The 18831-nt window shown below is 43.2% G+C and overlaps 1 protein-coding gene across 2 annotated transcripts in view; it reads left to right on the top strand.

Annotated features, from left to right (window-relative positions):
• Positions 1-18542, top strand: part of ALDH8A1 (aldehyde dehydrogenase 8 family member A1) — a 42988-nt gene extending 24446 nt beyond the window's left edge. For both annotated transcript variants that reach the window (XM_073627316.1, XM_073627317.1), the window contains exons 4-7: positions 57-206; positions 2895-3151; positions 15088-15249; positions 18075-18542. In XM_073627316.1, the coding sequence (XP_073483417.1) occupies positions 57-206; positions 2895-3151; positions 15088-15249; positions 18075-18527 (1022 nt within the window). In that variant the 3' untranslated portion in view covers positions 18528-18542. The remainder of the gene's footprint in view (positions 1-56; positions 207-2894; positions 3152-15087; positions 15250-18074) is intronic.
• The last annotated feature ends 289 nt before the right edge of the window (positions 18543-18831 follow it).

The following is an 18831-nucleotide window of genomic DNA, read 5'->3' as shown; positions in this document are numbered from 1 at the left end:
TGGCAGGGGTCTTGTTACATTAAATCAGTTTTCTAATAAATTTTTTTTCTTGTCAGCTGGACTAATCAGCCCCTGGAATCTGCCCCTCTATCTACTCACCTGGAAAATTGCTCCTGCTATAGCATGTGGGAATACAGTTGTGGCAAAGCCAAGTGAAATGACCTCACTTACTGCGTGGATGATGTGCAAGTTAATGGAAGAAGCAGGTAGTGTATGAGAATTTTTTTTTTATAACATATAGAGTATTATTATAATAATACTATGTTGTTACTGGCTACCTGTCATCTATCTTAAAGTGGTTGTAAACCCTTATATATCCCCAGTGAAGTGACTAGCCTCGGTTGATACACAGAGATAAAATAAATCCTCCTACATAAGTTTTATCTATCTATCTGCAGTCTTCTCTTCTCTACATCCATTAAAAGTGCTGAATTTATAAGCTTGTCTGAGAGTTCAGAAAAAAAGGGGGTTGATAGTTAAAATTACACACTGCAGAGCTCAGTAAAGAGAGCCTTGGGAGCTGATTGGAGAGATGGAACCCACCCCTCTTCACACAGCACACAGAAACAGAACTGAGGCTGTCAATCAGCTGGAGATCCCTCTCTTGTCACCCTTTTTCTCTTGGTGACAGGAAAACTTGTCAGAAAGGATTCATGCTAATAGCAGAAGAACAAAGCAGCAGACAGAAATGACACTTAGGGACAAGTGCACACTATAGAGGGATAGGATTTCATGTCTGAGGTTTACAAACACTTTAACTTGGGTATACAAACAGAGATTATTTTTGTTCAAACTGCTGGCTGAACTAAAATAATCTAACAGGTTCCTCTATTCACACTACACAGCGCAGATGGAGAAATCTACTGCTGCAGCGAATGTATTTTCAGAGCCACACCTGACACCTTTAAAAGTATTCAAACAGTGACTGTATTTGAGTGGATGCAAGGTCAACAATGTTCTGCCTGACTCCTTCAAGGATGTTGGGTGAGAGGTGGCCAACAGGGCTACCCATGTAATGAATGTTATCCGATTTCATAGAAACTGTCCGGAATTTGTATAGTTTGTACCCAGGTTTATAATTCTGTTAGACAGTTGTCTAGAAGAGTTCTTCCAATGCTACCATAGAAAAGGTCATCGGGGACTATTTGCAGCCGATTGAAGTGATACTGTTAAGTAGATGTTCAAATAATTGACCTAAAGATACAGTAATAGCATTCCTGAGATGCATGTGCAAATAGTAATAGAAGAGTTGGCAAAAAAAATCTTTCAAGTTCTCATCAGTGCTTCTTAGACATGTGCGGTTTGTGTTGTTATAAAATACGGACTAAATTTTCGTTATTCAGAGATTCAGATGTATCCGGATCTCCGAATCACATTAGTAATCAATTTAAAACAAATCTAAAAGAAATTAAAACAAAAACAACAAATTCATTTGCATTCATTTGAATGACATGATGCGATGGATAGGGCTTTTTGTTAATGTTTTAAGTATTCGAAATAACGTAACAACATAACGAATAATCCGAATTGATTCGGATCCATTCGATTTTATTCTAGTGATTGTAGCATGAATATTCTAATAAGATTCTTTTTGAATTGTGGTTGAACTTAAGAGACCATTTGTTAATTTGTATGTGCGTGACCCAACAAACAAAGTCAGTTGGGAATACGGAAATGAATTCAACTTAATAACATAACAAATTAATTTGGATCCATTCATTTTACTTAGATGAGAGCGGCGCAGTAGTTTTGAACTCTTGAATAATCAGCTAATTCTTTTTGCATTAACATTTTTCATTATTATAAAAAATGCACTACACATGAAATGGAAACATATTGCAATAAAGTATACAGTAAGGTATAAAAGTGAAACTAGATGATTCCTGCTTATTGTGTTTGGTTTGGATAGAGGTGGAGCCATCAGAATCTCCGAATCATAACATAATGAATTAATCCAAAATTAATTTTGTTCCATTTGTTACTTTCGGATGCTTGTGACTCCAGTCGGTATCATCCATTCAGCTCATGCCATTTCTCTTTGTGGGTTGGACTAGTAGGGATGACTCAGAGTGCATAATTAATCTCCCGAAATAACAAATTAACACGTTAAAATGAATATAGCCAATCTTCCGAAAATACAAATGGATTCGGAACAATGAAAATACGAAACAAATCCAAATATACAAAATTAATTTCTGAAAATGAATCATTGTAACATAACGAATATGATGAAATTAAATGATTTACTTAACTCATTAATCCGAAACAAAGCACATTTTTCCAGTGTGCACATCTCCTAGTGCTTCTTATATAAAGGAAAGTCCAGGCAACTGGTCACATGAATTCTGCTGTAAAACAGGACTAATATCTAATCTGAACTAGATCTTCTATTTCAGTTGTGATTTTATGATGAATTGGCTAGGCTTTCAGCAACATGACCAGTGCTGAAGGGAAGTGGAAGCAGCATTTGCTTCAGGAAAGTTTTGTATTTTAGACCTACTATGTTGACAGCAAGCTTGTTGATGATTGAACTTATTTGAAAAATAAAATGAATCAGAAAAATGATAGCCTTTCCATATTCATGAGGATTTTTTAAATCTGTAGAGAATCATTTGAGTAACAAATCATGGATACCTGGCTTCCTAAATTGTGTTATCCTCCACAGATCATAAGGCCTTTTATAAAAAATATTCAAAAGAATCAAAAACTGCTGAATTGGAGGTTTTCCTAATTTGTGCTTAACATTTGAGTATTTGTTCACATTATCTGAAATTGCTAAATCTCCACCTGATAGTAGAAACTGAGAGAGAGAAACATTTTCTTGTGTGCTGCATAGAAAAGTGATGATGCAAAATTATGTAAGTATATTGTCAATTATATCTGTTTCTTGAAAGGTGTCCCACCAGGTGTCATCAATATAGTGTTTGGTACTGGCCCGAAAGCTGGAGAGACTCTTGTATGCCATCCTGATGTTCCTCTAATCTCCTTTACTGGAAGCACTGTGACTGCTCAACGCATCATTGAGAAGAGTGCCCCATACTGTAAAAAGCTGTCACTGGAGCTTGGAGGAAAGAACCCAGCCATCGTATTTGAAGATGCAAACCTAGAAGATTGTATCAATACTACCGTTCGCTCAAGTTTTTCCAATCAGGTAAGAAGTGCATACTTCCACTTAGCTGCATTTGTGCACCCTTTCCCCTAACTTCACGATTAAGCCCCCCATCTGCAACAAAACCTGCTGCCCGCTTTTAAATAATCTTATTGGCCAATAAGAGTCCTTTCATTGGATAATGGGAAGGAGAGTAGGTCCTAGACTTGCAAAAGTTAAAGTGCTTAGAAACACAATAAATGCAATAAAAGAGGAGTTAACAGCCTTATTCTGCCCACCATGGGTAATAGCAGGTACTCTCCTAAACAAGATTTCTCCTTTTAAAAGTTAGCAATGACCGGCAGGTTTGACCAGGTCGAAACATGGGTGTGACAACCTTGTTGACTTGAGGCATATATGTGTTTTGAGGTGGTTGGTAGTGGTACTCTAATCTGTTTTTTTTTTTTCTGAAACAATGATCCAAGGATCATGTTCTTTTGGACTGAGAAAGAGAAAAGGGGGAGAGGAAATACAGGAACAACCACTTTATAGCATAGTATTTTAATGAGGAGTCAGAAAAAAGTTGAACTTGTATATCAGAGAATCTGCGTTCATATATGTAGATTTGCTTAAAGTGGGGTTCCACCCAAAAAACAAAAATACCTGGAAAAATTCTAAAAAAAAAAAAAAAAAAAACATTTGGATATTTTTTTTTTTCACTTACCTCTAAATGCCTGTTGCTAGGTGGTCCCTCATAGTCTGCCTGTTCCTTTGCCTGGGCTGGTGACATCACTTCCCCCCCAGGCACAGGAAGGGCTCCGCTCTGCACCCTCCCTCCTGTCAATCATCTGGGACCCATTACAGGTCCCAGGTGATTGAGCGGCCAATCACGGCGCGTGGCGCCGCTCGCGCATGCGCAGTGGGTGCCAGGCTGTGAAGCCACAGCCCGGCGCCGACGAGCGGAGGGGGGGGGGACGAGCGGGGCTTCGATCCCCCGCATCGCTGGACCCAGGGACAGGTGAGTGCCCAATTAAAAGTCAGCAGCTACAGTATTTGTAGCTGCTGACTTTTAATTTTTTTTTTTTTTTGACGGCCCCCCTGGGTGGAACTCCTCTTTAAAAACACAAATGTGGTCAGTAACTGGTTGTTAACCTTGTAGAGAATGAATCTATCTACACACACACCTTGTGGTGGATCACTCTCAAGGCTGTTGGAGGTCCTGGATATTTTTAAATGAATGGACAGTTGGTTTATGGTCTTGGTGATTGTGAAGGCTGGAGAAGTGGGGTTATTTTTACAGACAAAAGGAAAGGGATGGTTGGCACTCAGGATAACATCCAAAATAGTATTTCTTTATTCATGTGCAAAGTTGTAAAACAGCCTACGCGTTTTGGACGTTAGTCCTTTGTCATGGCTTGTTTTTAGAGATGGCCATTGATCACCAATGCCAGGAGGGATATGTTTGCAGGCAGCCACTGACCACCAATTCCGGGAAGGAGGGGAGGAGGTTTTTTATAGCCAGGCAATGTCCACCAATACTTCTGAACAATGTATTTACTGTCTCAACAGTTGCTGGTTACTAAGTAGTCACTGGCTAATTAAGTTATTTTTAAGGCCCCATGCACATGGGCGCTGGACTAAATAGTCTTTCAGTAGCTAGCCTCAGGTGGTTGTTAATTAAGCTGAGTTGACCAATGGTAGACACCACTGGTGGACCCTGGGATTGCCCCATTCCTGTGTATGAACTAGAGTGCCAACAGTAGGTGCTCTCACTATGCTTCAGATTCCTGACAGTGACCTCCTCCATAGTGATGTGTGTATATATATATATATATATATATATATATATATATATGTGTGTGGTACATTTTTTTTTTTTTTGCCAAAGGATTAGTGTATAAGGTAACTCTATTTTCTGACAAAAAATAGCAAATATAAAAAACAAATAGCATATACAATTACTACACAAGCTATGTGGTAATTGTTATTGTAGATGTTATTAAAAATTACCTTTCCATTTCAGTCTGCAGCACTGTAATTTTCTGTAAAATTAATGCAATATGGCAAACTAGAGGCGTTCTGTGGACTGTTGGTAGAAATGTAATTTCCTGCATGTGTAAGTGGCTCACAGATTTTTCCAGAAGTCTGCACCAAAATGTACGTGAAATTTTAGGCATCCTCTGCAATAAAAGTTTAATTTTTGGTGAGATATTCTGTAAGGATTATATTCTTCTAAAGACACTGTAACTTTTCTCATTAGAATCCTCAACAAAAGCGAAGTTACTCTTTAAAGTAAAACGGCAAAATTTTGTTTTAGGCTGGGTTCACACTGCAATTGGCTGCGGATCGCACAGGAGCGCTGTGCGTCCCAGTTCCCTGTTTCAGGGACGAATCAGGGCCGATTCTATGCCTGAATTCAGCCCTGCAACAGAGCCAGAGACGCACAGCGTTTCTGTGCAATGCGCTCCGCAGCCGCAACGGAGATATGTGAACCGGCTCCATAGGGAGCCCGTCCCATTCTCCTGCTATTGTGAATTGGATGCGGGTAAAGCCGCATCTAATTTGCATAGGTGTGAACCCGGCCTTAATTTTGGATTAGAGAGTAAGAGAGGATTATAACCACTGTCAGGTTTTTTACCATCTATGTCCCAATAGGGAGATTTCCCTCCACGTCCCGTTCCATAGATAAAACAAATGTGAAAGGAAATCCCTCCAAAGTGAGGGAATCCCTGGTTATTACCAGAACATAGGACCCCGTTAGAAGATTTTGCTTCTATTACTGTTCTGATTTTTTTTTCCACTTATGATCAGAACAGTAAACATGATAAATAGAGAGGGTGGAACTACCTAACAGGGGCGGAGACAGGAATAAAAACAGGTATAATAATCCCTCCCCACTATAGGCGTGCGCAGCCTATTGCATTAGGGTGTGCACCCCAAAGCTCAAAAACACGTGTGTAGTATATAAGTTAATTTGTATTGCAATTATCTGTAGAGGGGTTTTCACCATTCCTGCTAAGTTTAAAAAAAATGTATGTCTTATTCTCATTTTTATGTGTTGTGCCCCACCAGGCCAGCCCCTCCCTTGGACAATATGCTTGTCTGCGGAGTTCATCTCCCCATCTCTGCACTCAGTGCACTGATGGACACTGATTGGCAGCACTGATGGGAACTGATTGGCAGCACTGATGGGTGGCACTGATAGGCAGCACTGATGGGCCCTGATTGGCAGCACTAATGGCACTGATAGGCAACACTGGCAGCATTTAGTGGCACTGATTGGCAGCACTGATGGGCACTAATTGGCAGCACTAATGGGCACTGATAGGCTGCACTGATTGGCAGCACTGATGGGAACTGATAGGCAACACTGATTGGCACTGATAGGTAGCACTGATTGGCACTGATAGGCAGCACTGATTGGCACTGATAGGTGACATTGGTTGGCAATGATAGACGGCACTGATTGGCAGCACAGATGGGCACTGATAGGAGGCACTGATAAGCAGCACTGATTGGTGGCATTGATTGACACTGATAGGCGGCACTGATAGGTGGCATTGGTTGGCACTGATAAGTAGCACTGATGGGCAATTATAGGCGGCACTGATAGGTGGCATTGGTTGGCACTGATTGACGGCACTGATAGATGGCATTGGTTGGTACTGATTGACACTGACAGGTGGCACTGATTGGCACTGATAGGTGGCATTGGTTGGCACCGATTGAAGGCACTGATAGGTGGCATTGGTTGGCACTGATTGACACTGACAGGTGGCACTGATTGGCACTGATAGGTGGCAATGCTTGGCACTAACAGGTGGCACTGATTGGCACTGACAGGGGGCACTGATAAGCGTCACCAATTGGCACTGATAGAGGAGAGGGGGAGTTTCATATTGAGCAGTCAGGGAGGCTTGTGAGTGCGTGACACTGTCATGTAATGTAACTGCATGCAGAGACCAGCTGTCAAAATTCAGCGGTGATTTTGGGGGTGGACAGGACAGAACAGCTATTAAACACCAGCCAACGGGATAGGGGCTGTTCGGACCGCTCTGTGTGTGTGGCTCCGCCCCCTTTCTATCACCTATCAAACACCAGCCAATGATTGGGCTGCTTAAGGGGTCGGAGCCACACACATGGAGCAGCCCCCAGCCTCTATCCCATTGACTGGTGTTTAATAGCTGTTCTGTCCCGCTCACCCCCAACATCACCTCTGTATTTTGACAGCTTGGCTCTGCATGCAATTACATTACATGACAGTTTCACGCACTGAACGCTCTTACAAGCCTCGCTGACTGCTCAGTGTGTAATTGTCTCTTGCAGCATTTCACAGCAGATCTTGGGATACAGCAGGCATGCAGCTACACTAACACGCAGGGGGTTATTAGGGTGTGCCCAGGCACACCTGGCACACCCTGTGCGTATGCCTATGCTCTCCACTCTGTCCAAAACCAAAAAAAAAAAACACACTTTGATCCCCTGCTGATTTTGTATGTTTGCCCACAAAGAAATGATCAGCCTATAATTTTAATGGTAGGTTTATTTTAACAGTGAGAGACAAAATAACTAAAATATCCACTAATTAAAATGCAAATCAATTTATAACTTTTTTGAAATGCATTTCTCTGGATTTTTTTGTTGTTATTCTGTCTCTCACTGTTAAAATAAACCTACCAGCAGGGGATCAAATACTTTTTTCCCCTTGCTGTACATACATGAACATACAGTCACACACACAAATACATACATCAGGCATATGCACATGTACCTACACATACACACACATATAGCCATTTTAAAAAAAATATCAGTACTGTTCCTTTACCAACACTGCCGGGTACTGCACTTCACAGTACTAAACTGTAGAGGGAGATGGAGAGATTAAGACTTAAGAATATGTTTTGCCCTTCCCTGCTCTGCACTTTACTGTCCTTACCGACTTACAGTTTGGCAGAGGAGCAGGAGCTCGGTCTGATTTTTCAATGCCCTTCTCATCCAGGATCCTGCGGCACCTCTGACAACCTCCGAGGGCACCTCAGGGTGCTGCCGTGCCCTGTGTGAGAAAGGCTCATTTAGATCACCAGGCTTTGGCACTGCAGGAAGATGTTCACCCCTAAGCATGAATTCCTTCTGCAAGTTAAAATTCATGATGTAGATGTTCACCTCTAAGCATGAATTCCTTCTGCAAGTTAAAATTCTCCCTAAACAAAAATTTTCCATCCTCACAATCCAAATCCCCCTCCCAGCATGCACATATTTACCCCCTCCAACCCCACCTTCCAGCTCAAATCCCCCCTCAACCCCTCCTAGCACACATCCTCTTTCCTTCCAAAATCTCCCCAAATCTTCCCTCCTAGCACACATCCTCTCCCACAAATCCCTACTCCTAGCTTAAACCCTCTCCCCCAAATACCCCCTCCTAGCCTAAATCATACCCCCAAATCCCTACTCCTAGCGTAAACCCTCCCCGCAAAGTTATCCTCCCAAATCACCCCCTCCTAGTACAAATCCCCACCAACAAATCCCCACTCCTGCCCCCCATCAGTTTTCCCCTCCCAGCACAAATCATCCCCAATTCTGCTCCCTAACACATATGCCCCCCCCCCCCCCAATTCCTCCTTCTAGCACAATACCCTTCCCAGCACAAACGCCCCTCCCCTTTTGATCTTACAGGAGTAGTGAGGAGTAGTGAGCTCTCTGTGTGCCCCCCCATGAACATTCTACCCACGCCCACTCAAGTCCAGACAGGAGAAGTGTCAGCGAGGAGAGAGCTGGGATAACAGTTCATCTCCATACAGCAGAAAACACGGGATCCTCTTAGATCAGTTGGTACATGGCTTACTGGCTGATTACCCATCCACTACCTCCTCCAAGGACTGCTCAACTCCCAGAAATGTGGGTATTCAAACTGGAGTGGACAGTGACTGAATAGTAAGGCTTGGGAAAAATATTTGGTTCTTCTTTGGTTTGGCCGCTGGTCTCCTACTGGAAATGGCTAGGAGCCGATCAGGTGGGTTTTTTTCGGCCAAAAAAAAAGTGAAACAGTAGTGGGAAGCTGAGAGTGCCAGTTATCAGTGACAGGATAGGATGTTTGAGGGGTTACTGTGGGTATTGGGATTGTGGAAGGAAACTTCAGGGGGCTTATTACGGGGCCTGTACTATTGGTGTAAACAGGAACACTGTCACGTCTAGTCATTATGATATTGTAAATGATGTTCATTAATGCTTGATGTTTAATTTCTGTTTATGAGATGTACATAGTGGACTTCTACTGTGTATGGGCATCTTTATTGTTTATGTTGGCATCCAGCTGGAAGAGTAAAATATGTCTAAATGCTACCCACAATAATGATCAGATTCCAATCACAAATATTCCAATACTTACCAAAGAAAAAAATGAGTAACAAATGTTAGATGTTACCACAAGGTGGAGTCGTTGTACATATTTTAAACTTGTGGGATAACCTAAAATAAATATACTTACAGAAACATGCAATGGAAGGTGCTACCTTATTGGTTGCTATGGGCAATACCTTTTTACTTTGGCTCCATCTTTCTTTGCTCAGATATTCATGAATCAGTCTGCATTGCAAAGCAATAACAATACCCTAGCATTGGGGTCATGTTCTTATTATGTTTAATCTTTTTATTAAAGTTTAAAGTAACACTGACATATAATCACACACATAGGTTGGACTTGATGGACTTGTGTCTTTTTTCAACCTTACCTACTATGTAACTATGTAGGTAACTATGTAGCAAATTCACCAGAAAACAAAAGAACATAAGGCACAGAGACATATCTGTAGTCAATACAATATTGGTGAAAGAACATTGTAAATGCTGATATATGAGGCGTAACGAAAGAGTCTACAACAGAGTCTAATAGAACCTGGAGGGGGGGACTCTCTCTAACAGTGTCCATTAGAGAGTCTCTGTTAGCGAGAGACCCCCCCTCCAGGACCCATTAGAGACTACAAAGGTGTATAATGGGACCTGGAGGGGGGCCTCTTTCTAACAGAGTGTACAGTGAATACCGTCATTCACGCTGGCCCTCACAGGACCCCCTCCTTGTGTCATGACTCTCAGCCCTGCCCCAACCTCTCACAAAGTAGAAATAAAATTGGCACTGTGTAGCGCTCCTCTTACCTTAAGTATGGGTACTGCAGCTGTGGCTGGTTCCCTGCCTCCTCTGTGTCTGGCTGGCTCCCATGTCCTCTGTGAGCGGCTTCTGTGAGTGGCTGGCTGGCACCCTGCTGTGGATGGCTCCCTGGTGTGGGTGGGTCACCGTAGGTGGCTGGCTGTCTGGCACCCTAGCCCTGCTTTAGGTGGGTCACTGTGGGTGGCTGGCTAGCTGGCACCCTGGCCCTGCTGTGGGTGGGTCAGCGTGGGTGGTTGGCTGGCACCCTGGCCCTGCTGTGTGTGGATCACCGGTGTGGGTGGCTGGTTGGCTGGCATGCTGGCCCTGCTGTGGCTGGCTGGTGTGTCCTCTCCTCTTCCGCCATTACGGGCACTGTTTGCCAAGGCGAGGGAGTGACTTGGAGGGAGGCAGCGGCCTTTGCCCTATCCGGGATGGTAGAATAGGTCCTGCCTCCTGCACCGGCTCCTTAGACAGACGTCACATAAGCCGGTCCAGGAGGCCGGACACCAGATGACAGCGCGCGCCGGGTAAGCAGGAGATCCCCGCTATGTGTGATCCGGCGGTGCCCTGAAAAGATGGTCGCCGGGGATCATCAAGTTTTTTGTCCCTGGACCGGCCCTGAGAGTTCAAGCAGGTGGCGCTGGTGGGCCCCTTCAGCGGCTGGGCCCTCGGACCACGGCCTGAAGTGACCAACTGGTCAGTTCGCCCCTGCATACTGATGTGCTGCGGTTTACCCACACCGCGGGTACAGTGCAGTGTACCTGCAGCATTCCTGAGGGTTTGCTGCGCTTAGCCATAGACTTTATCTTTACCTATTATATCTTGCAGGTTTGGTGCACTTTCTGAAATGCAGGAGTTTTGGTGTGCTTTCAGAAAGTGCACCACACCTGCAGGATAGAAGAGAAGTCTATGGCAAAGAGCAGCTAACCCAGGAAAATCGCAATTGCACTGTGCTGCACCAACGGTGCAGGTAAACCGCAGCATATCAGTGTGAAAGCAGCCTTACAGGAGGCTAAGAACAGTAAGGGTTCATTTACATTTGCAGTTTGGGGGGTGGTAAAACTCCATAGTTGAGATGTTTTTACCACCCCCCGCCCAAACCAGGCCAGGGGTGTACACATGGGTGTAGCACCTGCCAAGCATGAGCTATTCAAGTGAATGAGGCCACTCTCCAAGTGCCCTGCAACCTTGTGCAGTACAGCAAACAAGGGGTTAAAGCAGGCAGCATTGTGTTGCTTTCTCAGCACCTGCTTTAATCCCTTGGACCCCGCAGATGCATGCAGTTGTGGGGTGCTTGCAGAGTGGCCCCATTTACTTGACTGGGTCACGATGGTAGCGCCCATCAAAAGCAAAATGGGGCAGTAAACGCAACTGCAGGGTTTTACCACCTCCAACTGTACATGTGATCGAGCCCTAAGAGTGCTGCTGCGGAACGCAACTAAGGGCTCATTCACAAGTGCAGCAGGCACTGCTGCTCCTCTGAGAAGTGATCCGAGTGTGTTTGATAGGTGGTAGAGAGGCGATATGTTGCCTTCTCACCACCTGATTTAAACTGATTTAAAGCCACGATTGTCATGCAAAGCACGCGATTGCTACGCGGTAGTACGGCAATTAGAGGTTTAAATCAGGTGTGGAGGTGACACTGCACGGTGATCTTTGACTTCTCCCATATTGTTCAGGTAGATCTCCACCTCTTTAAAGGTTGCCTACCCCTGGGTTAGCTGCAGGTATACATGTAACAGTAGTATGGCAATGACCAGATGTAGAACCCCTAGAAAGTATCTAATATTTATAAAACGTAGACGAAAGAGAAGACCGGTATTATAGAACTGAAGGGGAAAAGGGGGGGGAGGTAATTTAAGTCAAAGAACGTGCAGGATCCAGACATTACACGGGGTAGCAGGGCTGGATACCTCTCTTAGGAGGCCCCTTTCACACTGATGGACTGATTTCGTTCCGCCTGTCAGTTTTTGAGGCTGACCCAAACAGACCATCCATTGCACTGTATGGAGCGGCAGATGTCAGTGGACATGTCAGTTGATACCTGCCGGCATCAGATCCACTAAAAACAGACATTCCCCATCCGTCCTGCGGGTTGGATGACAGTCGGATGGAAACGGACAGACAGTGCGTTTCCATCCGGCAGCCCCATAGAGAACAGCAGGCGGAGCAAACACGTACCTGTCATCCGCCTGCTTGGCGGGGATCAGTGGAGAGATCCCCTGCTAAGCAAGCAGTTCCGCTGGCGGACTCCGCCAGTGTGGAAGGGGCCTGATAAATAATAGTTCTACAGGATCAGAGGTACAGTGCCTTGAAAAAGTATTCAAAATGGTTTTCAAAATTTTTTACAAATAAATATCTGAAAAGGGTGGCGTGCATTTGTATTCAGCCCCTGTTAGGCTCCATTCACACTAGCGCGTTTTTTGATGCATTTTGCAGAAATGCATGGGAATTTTTTAACATGGGTTCCTATGGAACATGTACACATCAATGCCTTTTTGTACCTCTGCATTTTTGGAAAGGGTCAGGGACTTTTCTTCATGCAAAATGCAGCGTTTTGCATGTAATAGAATTCAATGGACCAGCATCAAAAACACAAGTGCACCGTTTTTGCAGCGTTTTTACAGCGTTTTTGCAGCATTTTTGATGCGTTTTTGGCGTTTTGCGTTTTTTTTTTTACAGTTAAAAAAAAAAAAAGCCGCAAAAACGCTGTAAAAACGCTACAAAAATGCTGCTCAAAAACGTGGCAAGCATGACAAAAAAAACTCCAAAAATGCTCAAAAGCAACATGCATAGGTGTGAATCGAGCCTTAGTCAATACTCTGTAGAACCGGCTTTCGCTGCAATTACAGTTGCAAGTCTTTTTGGGTATGTCTCTACCAGCTTTGCACATCTAGAGAGTGACATTTTTTGCCCATTCTTCTGTGCAAAATAGCTCAAGCTCTGTCAGATTGGATGGAGAGCGTCTGAACAAATTAGATTCTCAATTGGATTTAGGCCTGGACTTTGACTGGGCCATTCTAACACATGAATATGCTTTGTTCTAAACCATTACATTGTAGCTCTGGCTGTATGTTTAGGGTCGTTGTCTTGCTGGAAGGTGAACATCCGCCCCAGTCTCAAGTCTTTTGCAGACTCTAAAGCCGTGTACACATGACCGGACTTTTCGACCGGACTGGTCCGACGGACAATCCGACTGTGTGTGGGCTTCATCGGACCTTCAGCGGACTCTTTCTGCCGAAAATCAGACGGACTTTAGATTTGGAACATATTTTCAAATCTTTCCTACGGACTTGAGTCCGATTGAAAAATCCTTTTGTCTGTATGCTAGTCCGACGGACAAAAAAGGACGTAAGGGCAACTATTGGCTACTGGCTATCAACTTCCTTATTCTAGTCCCTTCGTATGTCATCACGTTCAAACCAACAGACTTTTGAATGGACTTTCGTGTGTGGGCAAGTCCGATCGTTCGAAAGTCCGTCGGAAAGACCGTCAGACCTTTGATGCTGAAAAGTCCGCTCGTGTGTACGCGACATTACAAGTTTTCTTCTAAGCTTGCCTTGTATTTGGCTCCATCCATCTTACCATCAACTCTGACCAGCTTCCCTGTTCCTGCTGAAGAAAAGCATCCCCACAACATGATGCTGCCAGCACCATGTTTCACGGTGGGGATGGTGTGTTCAGGGTGGTGTGCAGTGTTAGCCCCCCACACACACACACACACACACACACACACACACACACACACACACACACACACACACACACACACACACACGCACATGTTTGCTGTGCACCCCACATGGTTTCTCACAAACTGCAATTGGGACTTCTTATGGCTTTCTTTCAACAATGGCTTTCTTCCATAGCGCCCAGATTTGTGGACTGCACAATTAAAAGTTGTCCTGTGGACAGATTCTCCCACCTAAACTGTGGATCTCTGAAGCTCCTCCAGACTTACCATGGACCTCTTGGTTGTTTCTCTGATTAATGCTCTCCTTGTCCGGCCTGTCAGTTTAGGTGGACGGCCATGTCTTGGTAGGTTTGCAGTTGTGCCATACTCTTTCCATTTTCAAATGATGGATTGAACAGTACTCTATGAGATGTTCAAAGCTTGGGATATATTTTTTATAACCTAACCCTGCTTTAAACTTCTCCACAACTTTATCCCTGACCTGTCTGGTGTGTTCCTGGGTCTTCGTGATGCTGTTTGTTCACTAAGTTTCTCTAACAAACCTCTGAGGGCTTCACAGAACAGCTGTATTTATACTGAGATTAAATCACACACAAGTGGACTCTATTTACTAATTAGGTGACTTCTGAAGGCAATTGGTCCACTAGATTTTAGTTAGGGGTATCAGAGTAAAGGGGGCTGAATACAAATGCACGCCACACTTTTCAGATATTTATTTATACAACATTTTGAAAACCATTTATCATTTTCCTTCCACTTCACAATTATGTGCCACTTTTTGTTGGTCTGTCACATAAAATCCCAATTAAATACATTTACATTTTTGGTTGTAACATGACAAAATGTGGAAAATTTCAAGCGGTATGAATACTTTTTCAAGGCACTGTAGGAGGCAGATTTGTGGGATCGTTGGAAGCAATTCCACACCGACCAAATGAGAGTGTAGTCAGTTTTATCTGTTTACCAGGAGATCAAACCTTCCAAGTGGCAAATGGAGTCCATTGTACAGGCCTAGTCTGCAAAGAGCAAGGAGCATGAGGTTTTTGCCATGCCCTGGCTATCACACCACATGCAGAGGTTAGGGATTGCATTCATATTATGAAAAAAATTTCTTTTTGAACAGGAGGAAAAAAAACAAAACTTTTTTTTGTCATTTTACAGGGGGAGATTTGTCTCTGCACAAGCAGAATTTATGTTCAGCGTTCAATCTATGAAGAGTTTCTCAAGAGGTTTGTAGAAGCTACCAGAAAATGGAAGGTTGGAATCCCATCTGATCCATCAGCCAGCATGGGAGCTTTGATCAGTCAGAACCATCTAGCAAAAGTAAGTTATTAATGATAATACAGTCCTAAAGAGGAAAAGTGGAAGGAGCGTGTCATGTGATAAAAGACTTACCCTAGCCATAATAACCCATACCACTGATATGGAGCTCTGCAGCACCCAAAGAAACAGTATATATAACTGGCACAATTCAATCCAGTCATGATTTGTTAATCATATGATTCTCTGCAGATTAGATATACCTGCATGAATATTAGGCAAATAATAAAATTATGAAGTGCCTGTTTGAGAATTGATTTGTTCATCAGTAGAAATGATCATTCTTCATATTTTTTTCTACTACAAACTATCGCAACTGAAATTCCAGAAAACGTCTTTAATGAACCTAAAGATAAAAAGTTAATTTGTATCAAACTTTTTTTTTTGTTGCAACAATAAAAGAACCATCTACAAATAGTGTAGACCAGGGGTAGGCAACCCTCGGCACTGGTGCCACAAGCAGCACTCGAAGCCTCTTTCGCCGACACTCGACTCCCTCCCCATCAGCAGAGCAGCGCAGGGAAGTGTCAGTGAGACATTAATGCATTCCAATCTCAGAGTTCCCCACACCTCACCTGCACTGAGGGGGAAGCACTGTGCCCCCACACATTGTAAAAGATGGGAAACATTGTTTGGTCCTCTAACTTTGCTGTAGCTCAATAGTCAGCTTTTGTGAGGGGAAGCAGTTCTGCTAGGGTTAAGGAGTGTGTCTGTGGGAATGTTTGACCATTCTTCCTCATTTTTGAGGTCAGGCACTGATGTTGGATGAGAAGGCCTGGCTCGCGGTCTCTGCTCTAATTCATCCCAAAGGTGTTCTATCAGATTGAGGTCAGGACTCCTGCAGGCCAGTCATGTTCCTTTACCCCAAACTCGTTTATCCATGTCTTTATGGACCTTGCTTTGTGCACTGGTACACAGTCATGGAGGAAGGGGTCATCCCCAAACTGTTCCCACAAAGTTGGGAGCATGAAATTATCCAAAATGTCTTGGTATGCTGACACTCCCTTTACTGAAACTAAGCCAAGTACATCGAAATCAGGTGAACGGTGTAGGAATTACAACAGTTTTTATATGTGCCTCCCACTTTTAAAGGGACCAAAAGTAATGGGACAGATTAACAATCATCCATCAAACTTTCACTTTTTAATACTTGGTTGCAAATCCTTTGCAGTCAATTACAGCCTGAAGTCTGGAATTCATAGACATCACCAGACGCTGGGTTTCATCCCTAGTGATGCTCTGGCAGGCCTCTACTGCAACTGTCTTCAGTTCCTGCTTGTTCTTGGGGCATTTTCCCTTCAGTTTTGTCTTCAGCAAGTGAAATGCATGCTCAATCAGATTTAGGTCAGGTGATTGACTTGGCCATTGCATAACATTCCACTTCTTTCCCTTAGAAAACTGTTTAGTTGCTTTCGCAGTATGCTTCGGGTCATTGTCCATCTGCACTGTGAAGCGCCGTCCAATGAGTTCTGAAGCATCTTGCTGAATATGAGCAGATAATATTGCCCGAAACACTTCAGAATTCATCCTGCTGCTTTTGTCAGCAGTCACATCATCAATAAATACAAGAGAACCAGTTCCATTGGCAGCCATAAATGCCCACGCCATGACACTACCACCACCATGCTTCACTGATGAGGTGGTATGCTTTGGATCATGAGCAGTTCCTTTCCTTCTCCATACTCTTCTCTTCCCATCACTCTGGTACAAGTTGATCTTGGTCTCATCTGTCTATAGGATGTTGTTCCAGAACTGTGAATGCTTTTTTTAGATGTTGTTTGACAAACTCTAATCTGGCCTTCCTGTTTTTGAGGCTCACCAATGGTTTACATCTTGTGGTGTACCCTCTGTATTCACTCTGGTGAAGTCTTCTCTTGATTGTTGACTTTGACACACATACACCTATCTCCTGGAGAGTGTTCTTGATCTGGCTAACTGTTGTGAAGGGTGTTTTCTTCACCAGGGAAAGAATTCTTCGGTCATCCACTACAGTTGTTTTCCGTGTTCTTCCAGGTTTTTTGGTGTTGCTGAGCTCACCGATGCGTTCTTTTTTTTAAGGATGTTCCAAACAGTTGATTTGGTCGCACCTAATGCTTTTGCTATCTCTCTGATGGGTTTGTTTTATTTTTTCAGCCTAATGATGGCTTGCTTCAGAGTGACAGCTCTTTGGATCTCATATTGAGAGTTGACAGCAACAGATTCCAAATGCAAATAGCACACTTGAAATAAACTCTGGACCTTTTATCTGCTCCTTGTAAATGGGATAATGAGGGAATAACACACACCTGGCCATGGAACAGCTGAGCAGCCAATTGTCCCATTACTTTTGGTCCCTTTAAAAAGTGTGAGGCACATATAAAAACTGTTGTAATTCCTACACTGTTCACTTGATTTGGATGTAAATACCTTCAAATTAAAGCTGAAAGTCTGCAGTTAAAGCACATCTTGTTTGTTTCATTTCAAATCCATTGTGGTGGTGTATAGAGCCAAAAAGATTAGAATTGTGTCAATGTCCCAATATCTATGGACCTGACTGTAGTATAGTGGTATATACATACATGTACATAGTATAGCGGTATATATATATATATATATATAGAGACACAATTACCTGGTTTTACCAGTAGGTGGCTCCTTGCACATAGATTATGTGAGTTTTGTTTTTTGTTTTATGTAACACTACTGTGACATCTTTTCTGAAACTGTAGAGCTTTCAATTTTAAGCAATTTTCTTTTTCAAATGTCTGCTGTGGGTACCGTTTTGTCTTTAGATAGGTTGCTACACAATAACAACCTGTGCTGAACTTCTGACATACTTTGTCACCTAGGTAAAGGGCTATGTGAAGAAGGCTTTAGAAGAGGGAGCTACTGTTGCTTGTGGAGAAGGTGTGGATGCATTAAACATCCCACCAGAAAACCATGGTGGTTACTTCATGTTGCCTACAGTGATAACTGGACTGAAAGAAACCTCTTGTTGTATGCAAGAAGAGATATTTGGACCGGTCACATGTGTTGTTACTTTTGACACAGAAGAAGAGGTTATTGAAAAAGCCAATGGAGTCAAATATGGCCTGGCTGCCACTATATGGACAAGAGACGTGGGACGTGTCCACCGTGTTGCTAAGAGATTGCAGTCGGGTCTTGTATGGACCAATTGTTGGCTCGTGAGAGACCTTAACCTACCTTTTGGAGGCATGAAAGCATCAGGACTAGGAAGAGAAGGAGCAAAAGATTCATATGAATTCTTTACTGAGGTCAAGACTGTCACCATAAAACATTAATATTTTTTCTATACATTTACAATGAATAAAATATATGCTAACATTTAACATGATTGTCATATTTTATTGTTTCACAATCTTCATAAAGCTTATTTGAAGTTCATCAAGATGTGGAAGGATTCTGGTGCCACCAGGCCAACCACCTATGTGGCAAGCCCAAGGTAGTAGCCAAAACTGTCCTCATTATTTTTCTGTGGGAAGAACAGAGTCTTGGTTGCTCTAAAGAAACCAGATTATTTATTGCATTCTTCTAAACTGAAAAGAAAGAGTGGTAGCCAAAGGGCAACACAGAGAGTCTAAAGAC

The sequence above is a fragment of the Aquarana catesbeiana genome, linkage group LG04 (genome assembly GCF_042186555.1).
Source record: "Aquarana catesbeiana isolate 2022-GZ linkage group LG04, ASM4218655v1, whole genome shotgun sequence".
NCBI lineage: Eukaryota > Metazoa > Chordata > Amphibia > Anura > Ranidae > Aquarana > Aquarana catesbeiana.
Note: the sequence above shows the minus strand (reverse complement) of the source record. Positions and strands in the feature narration are given on the sequence as shown.